The sequence below is a fragment of the Phymastichus coffea genome, unplaced genomic scaffold, assembly GCF_024137745.1.
Source record: "Phymastichus coffea isolate CEN01 unplaced genomic scaffold, Cenicafe_Pcof_1.1 PCOF00145, whole genome shotgun sequence".
Taxonomy (NCBI): domain Eukaryota; kingdom Metazoa; phylum Arthropoda; class Insecta; order Hymenoptera; family Eulophidae; genus Phymastichus; species Phymastichus coffea.
The window spans coordinates 218,032-238,503 of NW_026706956.1; the positions used below are offsets into that span (position 1 = coordinate 218,032).

The 20,472-nt window shown below is 36.9% G+C and overlaps 1 protein-coding gene across 1 annotated transcript; it reads right to left on the bottom strand.

Annotated features, from left to right (window-relative positions):
* Nucleotides 1-11,094: 11,094 nt before the first annotated feature.
* On the bottom strand, nt 11,095-14,441 carry LOC131672179 (uncharacterized). The gene is made up of 2 exons (XM_058949233.1): nt 11,419-14,441; nt 11,095-11,231 (listed from the first exon to the last, which is right to left on the bottom strand). The coding sequence occupies exon 1, from the start codon at nt 14,439-14,441 to the stop codon at nt 11,427-11,429; it is 3,015 nt and encodes a 1,004-aa protein (XP_058805216.1). The 3' UTR covers nt 11,095-11,231; nt 11,419-11,426.
* Nucleotides 14,442-20,472: the final 6,031 nt, after the last annotated feature.

The window sequence follows — 20,472 nt, forward strand, 5'->3', positions numbered from 1 at the left end:
TCATTAGATTTAATTTGTTCTTTTACTTGTTGAATATTTTTTTCTAAAATACTACAAGTAGTTTAAATAAGCATCAATGTAGGAATGATAAATTGAAATATAGAGTATTTGTAAATAAATACTATAATTACCGATCTACTATAACATACATCACAGTTGTGCGAAAGTAGCAAGCGGACGTCGTCTGTTTTATTTGAATAACAGAAGTATCCGGATTCAGTACTGATACACATAAAAATGTCAATTGATATAAATCTGAAATAATTCAATATTCCTTCTATACATTAATCGGTGGACAAACCAGCAGCGATCGTTATAGAAATCTCAATACTTAGTAATAAACATTCTACGAAGTGCATTCGACCCTTAAAACTCCACAAACCTGATTCACCTTCATCTATATCGGAAGCATTACACACGCACACTCTCGCGCGTCAATTATATCGGTGCATTTTTATCTTGGGGGAGAGGAAAAAGACTGACGTCCTTCGGGCGACACTCGGATCGTTTCTCACGGCAAACGCTACGTCGCAGCGGCGGCGGTGGCGGTGGCGACCGCAGATTAGCGTGAAAAATGACCTTGCGAAATTGGCCCTGTATTCTTAATGCCTCCGTCCGCGCTAATTACCCTTGGGGATTTTTCTCAAGCTCGCGCTCACTCTCTGTTGTTTTTCCGCGATATCCCATGAGCAACCGAAGCTCACTCAAGTGCGCAGCGCAATAAGGCCAGGAAAAGTATATACATTTAGTCGGTGTTTTATATTGCGACTTAGAGATGCTTCGCTCATATATTTTTACGTTGACGTTGCTTTCAGATATTAATGTGTTTTTTTAGTTGTTTGTATATTCGTAAATTACAATTTTTCATTTACGCCTGCTGAGTGCCGTATTTTATAGATAAGATGGATAATAAGTTCACATTAACGAAGGAATAAATTATTCATCAAGCCATTAAATGTAACCATATTTATTTACCTATTTACAGAGCGAATATTATCAGCACCAATCTTATAAATAAATTAGATTATCATTGAACAAGAAGTGCTTGTTCAAGTACAATCGATCCTTCAACTCCCATCAATCGAACGGAATAACGAATGACGAACAACGTAAAACAAATACTAAAGTAAAGCTCTGGCAAAAGAGCATCTCTTTTTCTACCTTCCATTCCCATCTTTCGTGTAGTTGGTGTCTGTAGAAATAATATTTAACTGGCGGTGGACATGAATATGCAACAGAGTAGCCGCGGTGAATAAGATCCGCGGCAAATTAAATGTAATTGTAATTAGGGGCCATTTGAGGGTAAAGAAGGAAAAACCGGGAGTAAGAGGTCTCCCCTCAAATGATACTTTCTCTCTCTCTTTACGAAAGAGGCTATGTAAAAGGCATACACCGGCTTTCCATACTACGCCTGATGTGCATTTCTATTTCATGATGCGGCTTTTTGTCGGATTACGCGGCCTCTCTCTCCGTCTCTTTCTCTATTTTACGTTAGTTTGATGTCGATGACTGACTTTTTCCGGTCATTTTTCTTTAATCAATTTCTTAGCAGTTTTATTCGATTCATCCCTTGAAATTGAGCTTGTGTTAGCCTCGCCTCTCTTTCAAACTTTTATGGAGATGTACTTCGTGGAAATGAAAAGAAGTCTGTGTAGAAAATGATAAGTGGGCTCAAGGCTTCTCTCACTAAGGCGTAAGAGTAAAGTGAACGTGCTGAATTTTTTAACGGTAGCGCTAATCATACTGAAGTATACCTAAAAGAAATAATACATTTTCTGGGAAAATGTGAAATTAATGGTAGATTAAGTGGAACGGCGGAGAGAGAAGCATATATTGGCTCCTTTAACTTTTTTTGCTGACTTTCGCTTCTGCACGTGTGTTGCACTGCATCGACCAAGAGGAGCAGCTCTTTCTCAGTATTATTATGGCTTATCAGGAATTACACAGCTACTATGCGCGGCCAGCTATGTGTATCGGACACGGACACCTTTTTATATTATATACCTTCCACATCCTCCCTGTCATCGCACCTTTGGGTGAAAAATCATTCCGTGAAAAATCGTTGAAATGATTTGTCGCACTCGTTTATTTCAGCTGAATTCGACGAGAAACGCCCCATGCAAAGGCTCGCGCCGTAAATTTGAATATCGAAAAATCATAATCACACAGGCAGCTCCATGTATAATATATATAGGAACAGGAAGGAACATGTCAAGTCGATCGCACATGTTAATAACCTATGGACGAGAGAACGCATATGATGGCGTATCTCTATTGGCGATCAATCACCGCGCCCGTGGCGATGCTAATGACACTGTCGTCGTCGTCGTTGGTGTGCGGCTTTTGTCGTGGAAACTTGATGGCCGTCGATGAGTTTCAAGAAAAAGTTTTGACTAGCTGCTCTCTCGCTCGTTCTTTCGGCACTGGCCGCGATGAGCACTGATGGATGGAGACGCGAAAAACAAAAAAGATTTTTTATTTCTCGAAAAATTGTACCAAGGGATAGTTTTTCTAACAAAAATTCATTTTTCTAAACGAAAATTCCATTGCCCTTATTGGGAAATATCTACATCGTAATTTTATGAATAAGATGAAGTTAAAAATTTCATGTTAAATTTGCAATGTACTGTTGTGTAAAAATAATCGTCTGTAATATTTATATTGATTTCTTTATAATAAGAATTTAATGTGAAAATTGAACAAACACATAAAAATGAGAATAGCTAATCACGGAGAAGAAAGATGTTCCGTAGTAATAATCTTCATTAGCCAGACGACGTGATTATCCATTTACCAAAGAATGTCGGTAGTAATATATTAGGGAGTATAGCGGGGAGTCGCGGTGGCTCAGTGGGTAAGTGTTCAGGCATCTGTACACGAGGTCGTCGGGTTTCAGACCCAGGCACGTGAACGTTTTCAGAAATGAAATTTTCATATGCTTGTTATAGTGACTCTTGGTAGTTCGGATTCCACTTTCAACTGCACGTCAAAGTAGTGTAGGAGATTATTTGCACGCTTCTCATGACTATGTAGGAAACTAAGCTAATGCACGCAAATACCCAGTGTACCTCTGCAGCGTTCTAAACGAACGTATAGGTAATGATAATAAAAAAGAAGTCATTAATCGGATAATGAACTCATCGATTCGCCACATTTATTCGTAATAACAAACTGTTGCACGATCAAAACGAGGGGAAAGAGAAAGAAGAAAGAATCAGACTGAAAGGAAGACGAAGAATCGAAATATCGCAGGCAGACGGCTTGTCCGTAACGCGACAAATGGCAGCTCTAATGAACCCATCGACAACACATCGCGTCGTCGGAGGGGTTATACGACGTGAAAGAAGAAGAGGCGAGAGAGAGAGAATGAATGAATTTCGCGCGTGCCAGCCACAATAAGTATTGGAATGCCATAATGGAAAGACGTCTGCCGCATATCGGTCCGTAGCTCTCTCTCTTTCTCTCTCTCACCCAGTGTGTGTAATATATATATATATATGCTGTGTGCTGCCGAGACTCCCCTGCGAGAGCAGCACGAAGTAATAACACGGAGAGAGGAAGGAAATGTAATAGCTTCAGGGGATGGATGCGTGCGCCTATAGCTTTTGAAACGAAGTGAGAAGAAAAAAGAAGGAAGAAAAGTGTTTTGTTGTCGAGGATGGTTCTTTGCATTTGCAAGTTTCATTTTTTTTTTAATTTAATTTCGTCAGCGCTGAAGATTGAATACAGACTCTTTCGAGAGTTAAATTCGTCCCAGTCATCTGAGCATCCCTACGATGAAACTATATATTTACGTTTACGAAACGATCACGCTTGTCGACCAACATTTTTAAAATGCGTTGCACAATTATGAGTATTTGAAAAGTCGATTAAACCGTGCGAAATAATGACCAAAATTAAAAATTACGTGCACATTTATAAATTTAATTAATTGCTTGCATTACAGCGATAATTAAAGTTACCATCGGTTATGTAGATCACGTAAATTCAAGCGCTTGGCACACATTGCAGAATTGCATTAAACTTTAGCTGGGATACTTTCTAAATTTCGCATAATTAAAATGACTTCGCTAAATAACATTTAACAAACTTAAAATAGATAAGAAGAAAGGCCGAGGCTCTTCGGTAATCAAATAACTGCATTTATTCCTTTTATCAAACTTAGCTTTTATTCGCGAAGGTACAATAGCCCCGACAATAGGCAGCCCCTGAACAAACAAAGAAAAAACATTAGCAATTCAGATAAGGCAAAGGAACGTCGGCGGGGTGGCGCGGTTATTACGCTGCGCGGTGCGACGACGAGGACAAATCTATCTTTAACAAATTTTTTCACGTTCCTCTCTCGCGCACACTGACGCTCCGTCAGAAGCTCGGCCGCTGTCCTTATCTACCTTTTTCTGCGCCTCCATTTGTGCCTGCTGGAGGAAATGCACCGAGAAAAGAAGAAGAAGAGGAGGAGGAAGAAGGACGGTAAACATTGATGGGTGCTGCTAAGGTAGGCTCGAGGGAAAGAAATCGCGTGGAAAATTCACCGAACGAACGCGCGACTCCATTCCATTCGCGCATCTATCTTCACGCGCGCCTGAGAAAAGCAACCCTCTCTTTTTTTTCAAAATCACCCTTGCGCCTTCACTTTGATAGAACGATGAGAGATCATGCGTACTTTATTCTCCGTAGAATCGTTGCATTCGATTCTTGCTCCATTTGATGCATGTGCGCGTAGATGAAAGTTTGATCTACCTTTCTTTGTGGGTAAAAATGATATTCTCGTGAGGAATTACTTTTCTTGATAAAACATTAGAAGTTGTCTTTATCATGCTCCGTTTATTATTTGTTCTAACAATATTGCAAAAACATTTGCTTTTGATAACCCAGTAATAATTTCTTTTCTTGATAAAAATTCTATCGATCTTGGTAGAATTTCTTTCACAATTATTTACACCAATCTGAGATTAATGAATTGTTGATATTGTTATTATCACGTATGTCAATATTCGTAAGAAATTGTTTTTCAAGTAGAATATTAATCTCTCTCAAGCCTATCAGAAACATAAAAATAAAAGAAAAATATCTTCGCTGACAAGAAATTCTATCCATAACAAATTCCAGACACAGATTCGCGAAAAATCATGGACGAAAGCTATCCCGTTTGAATTGAGCCTTGATCAACTATAAGCGCGCAGAAAATAAAACGTCAGCGCTATCTCATACATTTACTGCAATCGTATCTATATCGCCGCTGCTCTGTCTGTGTGGGTGGGAGTTGAAGGAATCTACGACTCGCCAATCGATAGGTTAACGACGCAATCTCGTTTGGCGCAAGAACGTGAACGGCTTGGGAAATATTTCGAAATCACCATTTGCCAATTTCCAACCTGACAATTAGAGCTTTTATAAATAGGAACTGGAAATCCAAATCGTAAGCAACGGTCGATGTACGGCTTCATTTTCTATGTTTGAAATTGTAAAGTAGAGACAAATAATTGCTACAGCATAGTATATCTCAACATCTATGAATGCATAAGAAATTTTCAGTAATAATCACTGCTAGAGTCTTTCTGCAAACGTAATGTCTTATTGATATTAAAATGCTAAATCTTTTATTATAATATCCTTTAATAACATTAAGCATTACCATTTTAGGTAAAAAAATACAATTATATCACAACATGTACATCATTTATTGCACATAAATTTAGATGCCGTATGTGGCATTTTATATATGGTACATTACTTCATGAAATTATATATAAATATTTATATATTTGGTACTTTAAAACGAAAGTCCAAATTACGAAGAAATAGCAGCGAAATTATAAGTAAGTATTGAATGTATCGATATAATTAAAACAATTAACTATATCTATGCTGGTATACATTTTTTAATTCATGGAAGTCTTTCTTAATTATAGTTGTTATTTGTATGACATTAATTATCTCTTTAATCGTAATTGTTTATATAAACTGTTACAAAATAACGATAATAAGAGGAAACCGAAAACGAATAATTTAATAAATTACTTCTGATAATTATCAATGTCACGTAAATTATCTGTATTTATTTAATAGATTTATCAATTCATAAACTTCTACTCCAACTTTAGTTATCATCTGTCTCATCAGTTCCTCCTCAATCATTAAACGAACTTTTACAAATTATTTCAAGGTTATTATTATTATTATTGAAAGGTGGACAATTACAGGTAAAAATAACTTTTCTAGTGTAATTTTTTAATAACACTCATAAAAATATATGCTAAAGTATTTCTATGAAATATTTAAGTATTTTTTTAAAATAAAATAGCTATTATTATAAGATAGATAATATTTATAACATTTTCAAAGGTGAGTAAACAATCGGAGTGCGACCAATCTACTTACTCAATTTCGAGTTAAAACTTTCCAGATCGTGTAAATCGTCAAGCGTGTAGATGATTCTTTTCCTCGAAATCAATTTGATTCGACTTCGCCGCTTTGCTCTGTTAATTTGATTTGAATGATTACCAAAAGATGAGGCTTGATCATGAAACGACTGTTCGGATTTTTCTCCGACAAAAATGATTGATATAATTTCATTTGAGAGAAGCTTTGTAATAGTCATATGATTGATCTAATATCGTTTGAAATTTGATTATTAATAAAACTTTGAATAAATGTTATCTGAGCTTGACAGGAGAATCATTAAATAGTCGCAAAGGATTCTTTCCATTTACGTAATTAAATCCTACTTTGTTCTCTCTCTTTCTCTATATCCCTTTCTCTCTTTCTCTCTCACTCTCTCTCTCTCTCACACTTTCAGGGTAAAACTGGCTTCATTATTTTTCGTACTTTCATCAATCTTTAAATTCAATTTTTTCCTCCATAATCTCGACACTGAAACAATTCCTCACTCTCTCACTCGACTCGTCACAAAGCTTTTGCGTCGGCAATATCTTTAAAAGGCCGCAATAAAATCCTTCCATTAAAAATCATTCTTTCAGCAAGTAAATAGAATTAATAACGAGAGCGAGTCGCGAGGTTGCTGCAGCTGACTCGTAGAATAAAGGCAGCTGGAATACATCGGGAGAACGAGAGAGAAAGAAAAAAATGGAAGGAAAGAAGAAGAAAAGAAAGGTTACTGCGCGAAAAGGAGGAGGATAGAGGGGAGAAGCATCCCATCTAGTGGATGGTAGGGAATTGCGCTCTTGGCACTTGACTTAAACCCGGTAAGCGGATCAGTCTGCTACCTACTTCTAAATGTCTTTCTCGCGCCTCGTGCTTGTCCCTTGGAATTTTCATTCTTTCGCCCAGTGTCAACGACGACGACGCGTTTCTATATCTATAATGGAGATTTTCTTCGCAGACGAATATTATGCTACCTTTAAATTTGACCATTTCGGAGCTGTGTGCACTCTTGGCAATGTTTGCACATGGATGTTTACACGCGAGCGAGCTTTGTCAACGAGCTTATTGAGGATGTGTTTTGAGATCCTACGAAATTACGAGGCTTCTGTCAAACGAATAATTAAAACATAATGCATCATGTGAGACGTTCATTGTCGAGATTGCAAGTGCTTATAGTATATTGTTTTAGTGGGTTAAATCATTTGCAAAATATTTAGAATTTTCTTTCTTTTTCAATTTTCCACCACTTTCCACGTGAAAGTCTTGGAAAGGAGAAATAATAAAAATCAAAAAATTATTTAAGATCCTTCCATACCTCTCTATAGCTCTCTAGAGTGATATGGAGAGGCCTTAAACTTCGTTCGAATTCGATCTACTAATTCGATATCTTTGAAAAGCAGTTTGCATCGACAAGATCAAAGCATTATATTATTTCTCAAATCTCGAAGATTAATAATTATGCAAAGCCATCACGTTACGTTCTTTCACATTCTTCCAAATATTCTTTCCTTGGCTCATGTATACATAGAGCAAAAGTTGGTGAAAAAAGAGAAGGAAATTCGGGCATGAACAAAACAAAAGGTAAACACTCGGGAAGATTAATTCCTGCGGGTTTCCATCAGACGGTCTAGCCGTAATAACCGGTACCTTTAAATAAGAAAGCAAGCGAGTAAGCGAGCGCAAAAAACGAAGGAAGCCAAAACACTGAGGCCACTTTGTCGCTATGAGAGAGGAGAGCTCATTGTATCCTACCGCAAAAGAGTATAGAGAGAGGGAGAGGGAGAGAGAGAGAAAGAGAGAGAGAGAGAGAGAGAGAGAGCTACTGAATTTAATAATGCAGACTAGGGTAGAGGGAGAGGGCGACGGCTCTGAGGTACACACTGAGAGGGGGATTGGTACACACTGAGCTTTCGGGCGTCTTCAATATCTGAGCAGCATAGCTCCATTGTCTGAGCTCTACTCTCTCTCTCTCTCTCTCTCTCTCTCTCTCTCTCTCTCTCCCTTCCTCTCACGTGAGACGAGTTACATTATGGCGGGACAGCCCAGTGGTTCTGCTCACTACTGCTGCTGAGAGGCAACCCCCACGATTATGGAATAATGTCGACGAGAGTTGATATGCCTTTGCCTGTGTATGGCTCTAGCTGTATTTTGGTTTTTCCACTACACGCGCTTCCTTTGATGCATGTGACGGTGATTTCCAGACGATCATATGTAACGTTTCACACAGCGCTGACCTGTTCGAGCGACTATTAATTAATCGAAAATGGCATCCGACCTCTCATTCATTGTAATTTCCTAGTTAGAGAATTGAATTAATTTATCAGTGTCATCAATTTCGTGTTATTGTAATCGATTGCTTAATTAGCAAATAAATATTTCTCAGTGTCTTAAAAAATCAATCTATAGATAGGATGACATTTATTCAGTTGAATATACGATGTCAATTGCTTCCAGATGAGCAGTATAAGCAGTTATCATTTAATGTTAAATTTCATATTCATCAGAAACTTCCAATAATTCTCATCAGCCCGGAAATACAACATTTAAAGAGGAAAATCAAACAAAATTCAATCATCCAGTAGAACAAAAAAGAAGAAAGATAATACGACGGCATTTAATAAACTACTTAGCCTCACAATTTGCCATCTCTCTCACTTCAGAGGTAACCAGATCAGGCTCGCTCGAGCGAAGCCTCTAAACGCCCGTAAAACAAAGCGTCGATGCTTATCTCGGTGCCGAAGGGAGAAGAAAGGAGGGGGGAGGTCGAAGCCTCCGTGCCGAGCACAGGCATTTTCGCGGGAGGTGTCGCGTGAAATTAATTCCGTTCGAGGGAAGACGGGCTCGACGCGCGCGCTAGTGCTGGAAAGTCAAGGAGTGTATAGTCAATATATACATATACATCTGTATGAGGCGCGAGACTCTCTCTCTCTCTCTCTCTCTGTCGCTGCTGCAAACAATTCCAATTAACTTGCTGAAATTGAAATAGGACTCGTCCGTCAGCCGCTCTCGCGATACATAATAATGACAAGGCTTTTTCTCTACGGTCTCTCTCTCACTCTCTCTCTCTCTCGTTGGAGAATAGCTTCGAAAGTTTTCGCTGCTGGGCTGGCGACAGTTCACACCCTGCTGTGCGACAACGTTTTTTAGTTCGCTAATTCAAGCTCTCTATTGCCTTTTCTATCTCTGCACATCTACATTTATAAATTGACGCTGTCGCTGTGGTATCCATTCTTTTCTAGGGAGGGAGGAAGAGGGAGAGAGAGAGAGAGAGAGAGAGAGAGAGAGAGAGAGAGAGAGAGAGAGAGAGAGAGAGAGAGAGAGAGAGAGAGAGAGAGAGAGAGAGGGGATCTCTAGTTTTCACCCTAGCTTGTTAAATCTTGGAATTTTGTTTATTAAATGATTTATCCTATTACAGTATTGTTCGAGAATTCCTTTCGTGCACTTGTCTACACGTTCGTTATAACCGGGTAACGATAACAGAATGGATATTATCTTAAACATTGTAATTTCACCAATTGATGTTTCAAGAAATAACTCTTGTATGAAAATATTTCTATCACGATTAATTTAAGTCAAAGAACCGTACAAATTATTACTTTGATTCCTTCAATTTACAGCAGTAGTTAAATAAACATAAAGATCGCCAATAAGTTCAACAGCAAATATGACTTCGAGGCCACTTTCTCTCGCCCAGTGAAAGTTTCGTTGCAAAACCGTGTTCTCCTGTATCGACGTACATAAATGATGAAATTGCGGCGATTTCAAAGTTTGAAGAAACATATCAAAACTCTTCGATTCACGCCGTTTCCTGCACAACAATTCGTGCAGCACTGCTTTTGGAATTAACCTTGTAATGTCATTTATCATTTTACTTAACCCACCCTCCTCCGACAAAGAATTTGTACTATCATATTTTGGCAGAGAATTCCAAAAATTACAACAATCTGCAATCCAATTATCAAGCTCAAGTCCAAGATATAACATGATAATTTTAAAAAATTTTACGTGCGGCATTTTCATTAGTTCCATGCAGATAAAACGTTGCTGATCATTGACGAATGCAATAGTATCATTGATCTGTTTGTCAGACCTAACGTATCTATCGACGACAAGACGCATTTTCGTCAGAGGTAAAGTGCTCAGGATATCCCGAAAATCCCGCTCGAGGGAGCTTGAATCGTCTTTTGCGTTGTCGTCCTTCTCCTCATCTCTCCAACGTGGAATTCGGAATATTGCAAAGCCGTTGAACAGGAGGGCTGCTAGCAGCAGCGAAACTGCACCGACCACGCTGAAAACGATCGACGCCTGATTCATCCTCGCGGCGATGTGTGCCGAAGCTGAGATGGTTGAAATTCTACAGGTGTCAAATGTGCACGAGTTTGAATTATGAAACAGGACAAATATTTTACCTGATTTCAAAATAAGATTATACTTTTACTTTTCCTTTGAAACGTGTTATTGCCATTAATTTTACAAGACATAAGTTTGACATTGAAATTATATTTCATTAACTGTAATTTTGTATTATCTTATTCAGGTCATTATTTTTGTTACCATTTTTCATTATACTAGGTTATATTATGATGATGTTTAAAGGAGTATGAAATGAGTGGAGAATGAAGGTTGTTACTCAATTTACTAGTCAGTGTTTTTTATAAAAATGAATATTTACATATTCTGCATTGATTTGAAATAAGAAGTAAAGTTATTATTTTGTTAAATAAATATTTATTAATTATTTCTTATAAAAAAATAATGTAACCGGTTTCAGACTGTTACTTCTTGTAACATATGGTGTTATTTATGGCACACTTTTATGCTCCAGAACTCTTCTTGTAATTCATCTGCTATAAATAAATCAATATATAATTTGAGTTTTACAATATTGTTATTAGTTAAAAATATCAAAATTAGAATAAATATTTCATTACAATATAAAAGCGATTTTTATTATTTAGCAATTAATTTGCATGGATAGTTAAAACTATTAATTGTAATATTTAAGGAAAAAGATGAAGTTCTACATATACTTACAAAATTATTCAGAATGGCCTTTTCGGAAATTCAATACCGATGACAGTCTTGATAAGTCTGATAACTTCATTAAAGTCGACACCCATATTTTCCAGTCGATTTAGAATATCAAGATAGCCTTCATGCTCATGTAAACGATTAATCAAATTTTGAAGTTCCACTTTTTCCAACCGTGTTACAAACTCCTGCCATGCCTTTGACGTCGCCATTTTTTCATTCCATAGAGCCCAAAGATCATCTCTAGGCAATTTGGCCCATATGTCTTGGAATAATCCATTTATTCCTCCAGTGATTCTCAAACTTCTTCTGAGTGGAAATTTCTTATTGATGTCAAGTATATCGTGCAATAAATTTAAATATTCGTATACTTTGACTCCAGTTACATCCAAAAATTCCAGAAGATCCCTTGTTTCTTTTAAATTTTCAACATCAACTAAGTTGTTTTTGAAGTCATCACTTAGCATATATTTTACAACTTTTCTGAAATCTTCGTCTTCGACAAGGTAGTCTAGAACTACATCGCCGATATCATTTGTGGGAACCATAGACCAGATTGTTTCTAAAATTTCCATCACCTCTTCGTTTCTGTATGTTTGAAAAGTAGTGAAGAATCGTTGTGGACGCGGAGGAAATTTAATCCCAAGCAGCGCTGTCAAGAAATCCAAAATAGCCTGAACATTTACACCTTTCGCCTCTGCTTTTTTCATCAAATTTTGAAGTGCTGGATTAACCATGAACTTGTTTACAAGGCCTTGGAATTCCTGAGATTTGAGACGAGTTATCAAATTTTTAAAATCTTCAGACGTCTGTAGTTTTTCGTTGTATAGGGATTCGATCTTGTCTAAAGGCAGCAACGCTTTAACATCTTCAATAAAACCTGGTAATCCACCAGTAATTTTTCTGTTCTTGATCAAATAAATAGGAGTAATATGGTCAATTCCTAAGAAGTCATTGAGTTTATTGACAAAGTTATAAGCGTCAAGGCCAGAAGCTACGAGAAACTCGAGGAAACCTTTGACTTCTTGTGATCCCTCAACTTCCATTACTAATCCCTTAAACTCATCCGATTGAATGTAGTCTAAAGCTTCACGAAAGTCTTCATCGTTTGATAAGTATTCATAAAAGAGATCTTTAATTTCTTTGACCGGTATCAATGCTAAAAAATCATCAAGATCATCTTTCAAATTTCCCAGTGATAATAAAACTGACCTTCGTGGGAATTTCAAACCAAATAGTGATGTCAAAAAATCGAAAAGAGCTTGTACATTAACTCCTTTTGCTTCTGTTCTTTTAATTAAGTCTTGAACAGTGGGGTTTGACATAAGTTTGTTAACAAGTTCTTGCATTTCTTTAGACTGAATGCGTTTTACAAAACTCGCAAAATTTTCAGAAGTTTTCAATTTTAATTGATACATTTCTTCAATTTCTTTTAAAGGAAGAATGGCCTTAACGTCTATAATGAATCCAGGTAGACCACCTGTTATTTTTTGAAACTTGAAATTGTATAGCGGTTGTATTCTATCAATTCCAAGAAAATCGTTAATAATGTTAATAGCTTTGTATGCTTCAAGTCCTGATTCTTCAAGGAAATCTACGAGGCTTTTGATTTCTGGCATATTTTCAATTTCTGCGACAAAATTCTTAAATTCACTTGACATGATATAGTCGACTGCTTCACCAAAATCTTGATCTTCGGCCAGATATTGATAGAACAGTTGCTTTATAGCTTCAATTGGTATAAGACTTAGAAAATCATTAAAATCATCTTGTAAATTATTTGCCAACATTAAGGTTGGTCGGCTAGGAAATTTGATTCCAAGAATGTTTGTTATGAATTCAAAAATTGCTTGAACATCGACACCTTTAGCTTCTGCTCTTTGCATTAAATCTTGCATCACTGGATTTTTCAGAACCTGATCTACAATTCCTTGAAATTCTTTAGACATAAGTTTTTCCATTAACATGGCGAAATCTGCAGAAGTTTCAAGTTTCTTTTTGTAAAGTGCATCTATTTCATCAAGAGGAAGTAGAGCCTTTATGTCTTCAATGAATCCTGGAAGTCCACCAGTAATCTTTGTTACCTTATAGTTTGAAACCGATGAGATTCTATGAATTCCAAGTAGATCATTAATTTTATTAATGAATTCAAAAGCATCAAGTCCCGATTGCTCAAGGAAGTTGAGAAGGTTTTTGACTTCTGATATACTTTCAACGTCAATCACAAGTTGCTTGAATTCATCAGATAAAACGTAGTCTAATGCCTCGCCAAAGTCTTCGTCTTCTGATAAATATTTGTAAAAAAGATCTACAATAGCTTGTCTTGGTACTAATGCTAGAAAGTCATCTAAATCATTCTTTAAATTTCTAGTAAAATAAAAAGACGGCCGATGAGGAAATTTAAGTCCAAGAATAGTATTCAATAAATCAAAAATAGCTTGTACATCTACACCTTTTGATTCAGCATTATTAATTATTTTTTGGAGTTCAGGATTTTCCATAACACGGTCAACTAAATTTTGAAATTCAGCAGATTTTAACATCGAAATTAACGTAGCGAATTCTTCTGATGTTTCAAGTTTTTCTTTGTACAATTTTTGAAGCTTTTCGAGTGGCAATAGGGCTTTTAGATCTTCGATGAAGCCAGGAAGTCCACCAGTAATCTTGTACTGAGAACGTGGTCGAATAGGATCTATTCCCAATAGATGATGGAGTTTATTGATTAATTCATAAACATTGAGACCAGCATCTTCTAAATATTTCAAAAGATTTTGAACTTCTGGCATTTTTTCAACACTAATGATCAGAGATTTAAATTCATCTGACAAAATGTAGTCCATAGCCTCACCGAAGTCTTCATCATTAGCTAAATATTCGAAGAACAATTCAGTAATTTCTTCCACTGGTATAAGAGACAAAAAATCTTGCACATCCTGTTGAAGTCCTCGTGACAGAATAGGAACACTTTGAATCTGGTGTGTCCCGAATACAGCGAGGACTGTGATCAACACAACAGAGAACTTCATTGTCTGTAAATGAAAAAAAAGAGAAAAAATCCCACAAAATGAATTTACAAATTACATTCACGCCTATTGAAATGGAAAGCTATCGATACTCACCGTGAGGCTATCACGTAGCAACTACCTGATAGTATATCGATCTGCGGTTTATATACTGAATTTCCGCAGGAGAATTTCAGATGCTAGACTTTGATACGTAGTTTTCTGTTCACTTGAACGTTAGCCGATAAGATTAGACTGAGGTTCCAGGTGTACTCACTTCGATAATCTTACTGTGCCTTTGCTTTACTAATGATTAAAATCCGAGTCGCCAGACAAGCAGTCTTGTCTAATTAATAATAAGCCACTCGTTTCACTGTTTAGTTTCTAACGAAATTGACAATCGTTCCTATATATATAATTGTGAATATATACAATTTAATTTGAATTAAATATATATAATTTTAATTTCATAACATTTTGAAATTTTATCAATAATCATATTTAAAAAAATTAAAATGTTTGCGATATTTACACTTGTTATGTCATTCATTTACTTTTTAAATTTTTTTATTTTTTCGATTATTCATACCTTGATTTTGTATCAACATTGTGTATCAATAATATGTTTAACATTATAAATCGTATCAGATTAGATACAGAGATTTGACATGCAAAATGATTTTTCTCTTCAATATTATATATTGATTGATCTATTAATTTATCGATAAAATTATTCACATACCTGGAAAACATAAGTAACATAGAATGATGTATTTTGAAAATTTTATCGTTAATAAAAAAAAAAAAAATAAAACAAGACAATTTGGAAAATGCCCCTCATAGTATAATCTGATAGCACAATCGCGTGCAACGGCTCGTCTTTTTGCGCTCACCGAGAAACTTAAGACCGAAAGGGTTTCGGTGCGCCGTGTGTTGGAAATGGGTGCTCGATAAATAACAGAGGAGAGTACAATGTTCAAGCAGGTGGTGTGTAGGTACGTGTATGTAGGTATATGTGTGTGTGTGTGTGTGCTCGCTAACTTTTTAAAAGAAAAGCTTTCGCCGACGCAAGTAGCTGCGTAATTAAAATAGTTGAAATTTAATAACCGCACAAGATCATCGCATCGCAGATGAATCCTATTTCCATTTGCTGCTTCTTCTTCTTCGTTCTTAGGAAGAGTAACGCAACTTTTCCACTCAATATGGAATACAGCTCTCGTTCTTACAAAAGAGTTAACGCAATTTTACCGGCCCCCTCGTTGTCGTCACTGTTCCCATCTTTCTCGCCGAGAGATGCGCGCGCGAGCGCCCGCGTAATATGAATTCTAAATGATATTACGTCAGCGTGTCGCTCTTGTACCTTTGCGCAAAGGCCAGGAAAATGAAAAGATTTGACTGGCCTTAATACATGGAGATGCTACGGAGAAATGATGTTAAAGGTTTTTCTTCTTCTTACAGTATAAGTGAATGCGAGATTCTGATTTTATAAGATATGGACATTTCATCTTTCTGGTTTTCGGCGTCTTTGTGAATACACCCTTGATAATAAAAACACATTCGTATAGCTTTTTTTTCAGATGAAGTCATCGTTAATATTGGAAATAATGACTGTTTTAAAAGCTAAAGATCGAAAACAAAGAGTAATAGCTTGATTAATATCTGAGTATGTTATCCTACAATATACTTGAGTTTTATTAATTAATCCGGTCAGATTTTAATTTGTAACTTTATAATTTTCAATGAAATTATTTATTTATCAATTAAAGATAGTATATCTCATCTGAGTCTTGCATACAAGAATTTTCTATCAACAAAATACGTTGATCATAGATAAGCTTCCACAAATTATTACTGTAACCACCCTAAAATTAAGTTTCTTTTCCGAATAACGTGGTTATTATAATTCTTTTTTATGGATTCTTCAGGAAAATTTTCATAGCCTAATTTTTATACAATTTTTCATGAAATTAATTTACTTATCGATTTTAAAAACGTTTCTAACTATTGTTGTAGTAATAAAGTTTAATGTCAAACTTAAAAATTTTCTATATTTAAAATAAAATAAAGTAATTGAATCGGTATTAAATAAATTATTCCAATCGCTTATTGCTTCATCGTAAAAGTAATAATATTATTACTTGAGACATTTAAGTACTTAATAGTTTCTATTCAGGTTTAAGAATCTATTGTTCAAGTTAGTTTAAGATTGATTATTCAATTATAACGTGTGATTATAATCTATGATGTTTCTGCATTCAAATAATATTTAAAGAGTGAAGTTTAAATTTAGCAGTATTCAAGTTTTTGAAGTGCAGAATTTTTTAATTAAAAGGAATGAGTGAAAAAGGTCGCTTCCATCCCACTTGACAATTAAAAGAATATAACCACAAGCAAACACATACTGAGTGTCGTTAGTGTCGCGAGCAGTGTGTGCCTCTGAAAAGCGTAAATAGCTCAAGCCATTATCCTCAGTGCGGCAAATGGAGCTAGAGAGGAAGAGTTTCGCAATTTTTATACTGCGATGAGATTGCAGCCAATGATGTCGAATGATTTTTTCGTCTCGCGACTGCTGTCGCCGGACAAACTTTTTCCTCTCTCTCTCTCTCCCTCCCTCGCTACCTCTCTCTCTCTCTCTCTCTCTTGTGATATTACGGCAACGAGCGAGAGCACCGGTGTGTGGCACGTGCTAGTAACGATGCAATGCCAAGCGTCGTTATGACCTGCGGAAGATTTTTACTGCGATGATAGGATAGGATAGAAAGACGAAAGCTCTTAGAGAATTGTAGATCTGGAAGGTTAACGTTAAAGTGTTCGGCGAATCTAAAGTTATCTGTTTCAATTTTCTTCACTATTTTAGAAGCGAATACGTTTTCTATTTTATTTAAGATATGTTTTACTCATTTTATGGAAAATTGTTTCTATATCGTAAACTAACTGATTTTGGTAAAAATTTGGACAAATTGTCCATATAACAAATAAAACCACAAGAGGTTCTCCGTTTTATCTAATACGCCTTTTTTTAATAAGGTTGATCAGTTTAGTCAACAATTATATTATATGAATAACGATAGATACATTTATTTTTTAAGAGTTATTAAAAGTTCAAGAGGGAATGGAATTTTCAATATCTCGGATAAATTTAAAGATTCAAAGATTAGGGCTACGAAATCAAACTAAAAGACACGTAACTTTTTATATTTTATGAGTAATATTTTTCTAAAGTTTCATCAGAATCGGATTCCTACAGGTCTGGCGATCTTCTTGCGAGTCTATTTCCTACTTACGCGTCTTTAAGTATTATAAGACAACAAGCTATTCATTCAGCAAGACATCGCACCAGTCATGACCATGGAAAAATAAACAATGCTCGTACGAAAAAGTATACACGTTCAATCGGAAACGACGTTCAGTCTATTTACTTACTCGGGCGCGCAAAGTATCCAACGGCCTCGATCGTTTTTTCGGCCAATCAAGCGTCACGATAGAAAATGACGTAAAAACGAAGAAAACAAGAAGAAACAAACAAAAAATAAAGAAAAAACGAAAGTAAAAGAGTCGCGATCCTTTTGCTATCGGAACGTCGTAGTAGAGTAGGTTTCGTTTGAGAAAGAAGCAATGTAAGGGGCAAAGAAGGATGGCCTGTAACAAATCCTTGCCCGGCGAGTAATCGAGGTCGAGCTGCTGCTGCTGCTGCTGCTGCTGCTGCTGCTACTGCTGCAGCTGCTACGCGAGCGGTGGCTTTTACTTCCGAACACTTAACTCTATTGCGATTGGATTCCGCGCGCTCGCATTCCATTCTTCTTCCGCTGGCTGGCTGCTGGCACTAAAACACCCGTGGGAGGGAAAAAGGGGTCCTAAGACGACGACGACAACGGCGATAGCTATACTATGGCCTATTTTCTTACTCTCGTATCCAACGGTCGTTCAGTTGAGATATTTACGCATCAATTTTCGCATTAAAAAGCCGTCAATTAATCTTGCCTCAAACATACACGTAAGAGAAAGAGAGAGAGGGAGAGAGAGAGAGAGGGAGGGAATATACGTCGCAGCAAGCAATAAGGGATTCCCTTTATGAAAGCGAGAGTCTGATAGCATTCGTATCGCGGTGCAAGACGGTAAACAATGCAATGGGGGGAAGCATAGAGGCTAAGCGACACGACCCAAGATCGCACACATAATGGGCATATCCCCGAGGCAGAGAGAGCGAGAGAGGGAGAGGATTCGAGGCCAGTTCGGTGTGGTCTCTATGAAGATGTGACTATCCTTGCCAAACATGCCATCGGTCTAAACCTGTGTATGTATATATAGCCATCCAACGTCGAAAGCTCGCGCTCCTGTTTGTTTGCTCTTGCTTGTCCACTACTACTCTCACTCGGTACGGTGACGATATCTGACCGAGCTAATCTTCATTAGCCATACGCGAGGCTCGTTTAACTCGCGCGCGAGCTACGGAAAATCTACTCTTCTCAGTTTAGCTTTTCACTTATCTTTCGACAATCTTAGTACCCCGCTACGTCAGTGCATGAACAATGAGACTGGTATAGCAGAAATTGTATCTTTTATTACAATTATTTAACTAATGTGAGTGCTGCTAAAAATATATATAATTAATTCAAACTATTATTGGTAGTATCTTTTAGAATTTTTAAAGCCTGTACGTCATAATATTTACCAAAAATACAAAAATCGATGGTTAACTATGGCTTTCTTTATAGTTTTTCTTGTTGCATACCTATGCTTATACCATGTACTGGTTGGTAGTTACATTACACAACAATATTAGATGCTTCAAAATCAAATCACTCTGCTGGTCTGGGTATTGTCCCTCGGCATACGCCATACACCCTGGACTAGTAAAGTCTCTTCACTATCGTCGTCTGGCCACGACGTCGCGTTGTGTGTGCTCAGGTAATAAGAGAAAAACACGGCCGAGACGTGCCCTCTCTCGTACACACATACTCTCGCGAGCGCGCGCGTACACACACACACACATAGATACAGAGGAACGCAGGAAAAAGGAACTTGTAATTGGTTTCGGCCGAAGGAGGCGCAAGCAGCAGCAGCAGCCTCCAGAAGTGGCAGCCACCAAGGAAATCTTTGGGCTTTATTCCCCCTGGGTTTTTCTCGTCTCTCACGTTTTTTTTTCTCTTCCTCTTACTTCCAGCAAAGATGGTCCTCCTACGTCATAGACTCTCTCGCGGACAAATTCGGCTTTTGTTTGTTTGCCCACGTGCGGCCGAGATGGGATGTATATATATAGTTTTCGAATGCGATTAAACAGAGCTTTCCCTCACGTTTCTGAGCATACCATCAATGGATTAATTGTAGATGTTTATCAGATTTGAGTTTGATTTATTTTACTGGACTTTTGTTTCGGTGATATTGTATGCGAGATCGTAATATTTTTATTTAAATTATGCTCTCCTGCCGACCCGTTCCACAAGATAGCGGGTAATAGGTTGTTAAATAAGTCAAATCTGAAATGTATAATTGAAGCAGATTACGTAATTATATTTAAATTGATGTCTCGGACTGATATGTTAGTGTTCCCTCTGCAGGATAACTATAGTAAATCGGGAGTGCACCTTTGTTGCACCGAAACAACAATTTGTACTACATTAAGCTTATTGTTTTTATAATTTTATTTTTATTATTTTAAAACGTAGGTAGAAAGTAGGGTTATTAGAGAGAAAACAAGGCGATAAAAAACTTTTGCCGAAATAATGGAAAGTTTTCAATATGTTTCCTGTAGTAAATTCAAAAGCGAGGGATGATGAAATATAATCACCTTAACAATATCGAAAATTTGCATATTGGAATTTGAATGTTCAACTATAGAATCGCCATGTTCTTCTATTTTCAACTTGTTACGAACTCGCAACACCGTACAATCGTCCAGCATCGAAGGAGCTCGAGCACATATAGTTACTGCACGCGCGATTCTTGCTTGCAGCAACTCGACGGTACGCGAGAGCAATGGTCTCTCTCTCTCTTTCTCATACTGTATACGAAACAGGTTGTTTGTCGACGATACTATTACAGCGCGGATGCAGAG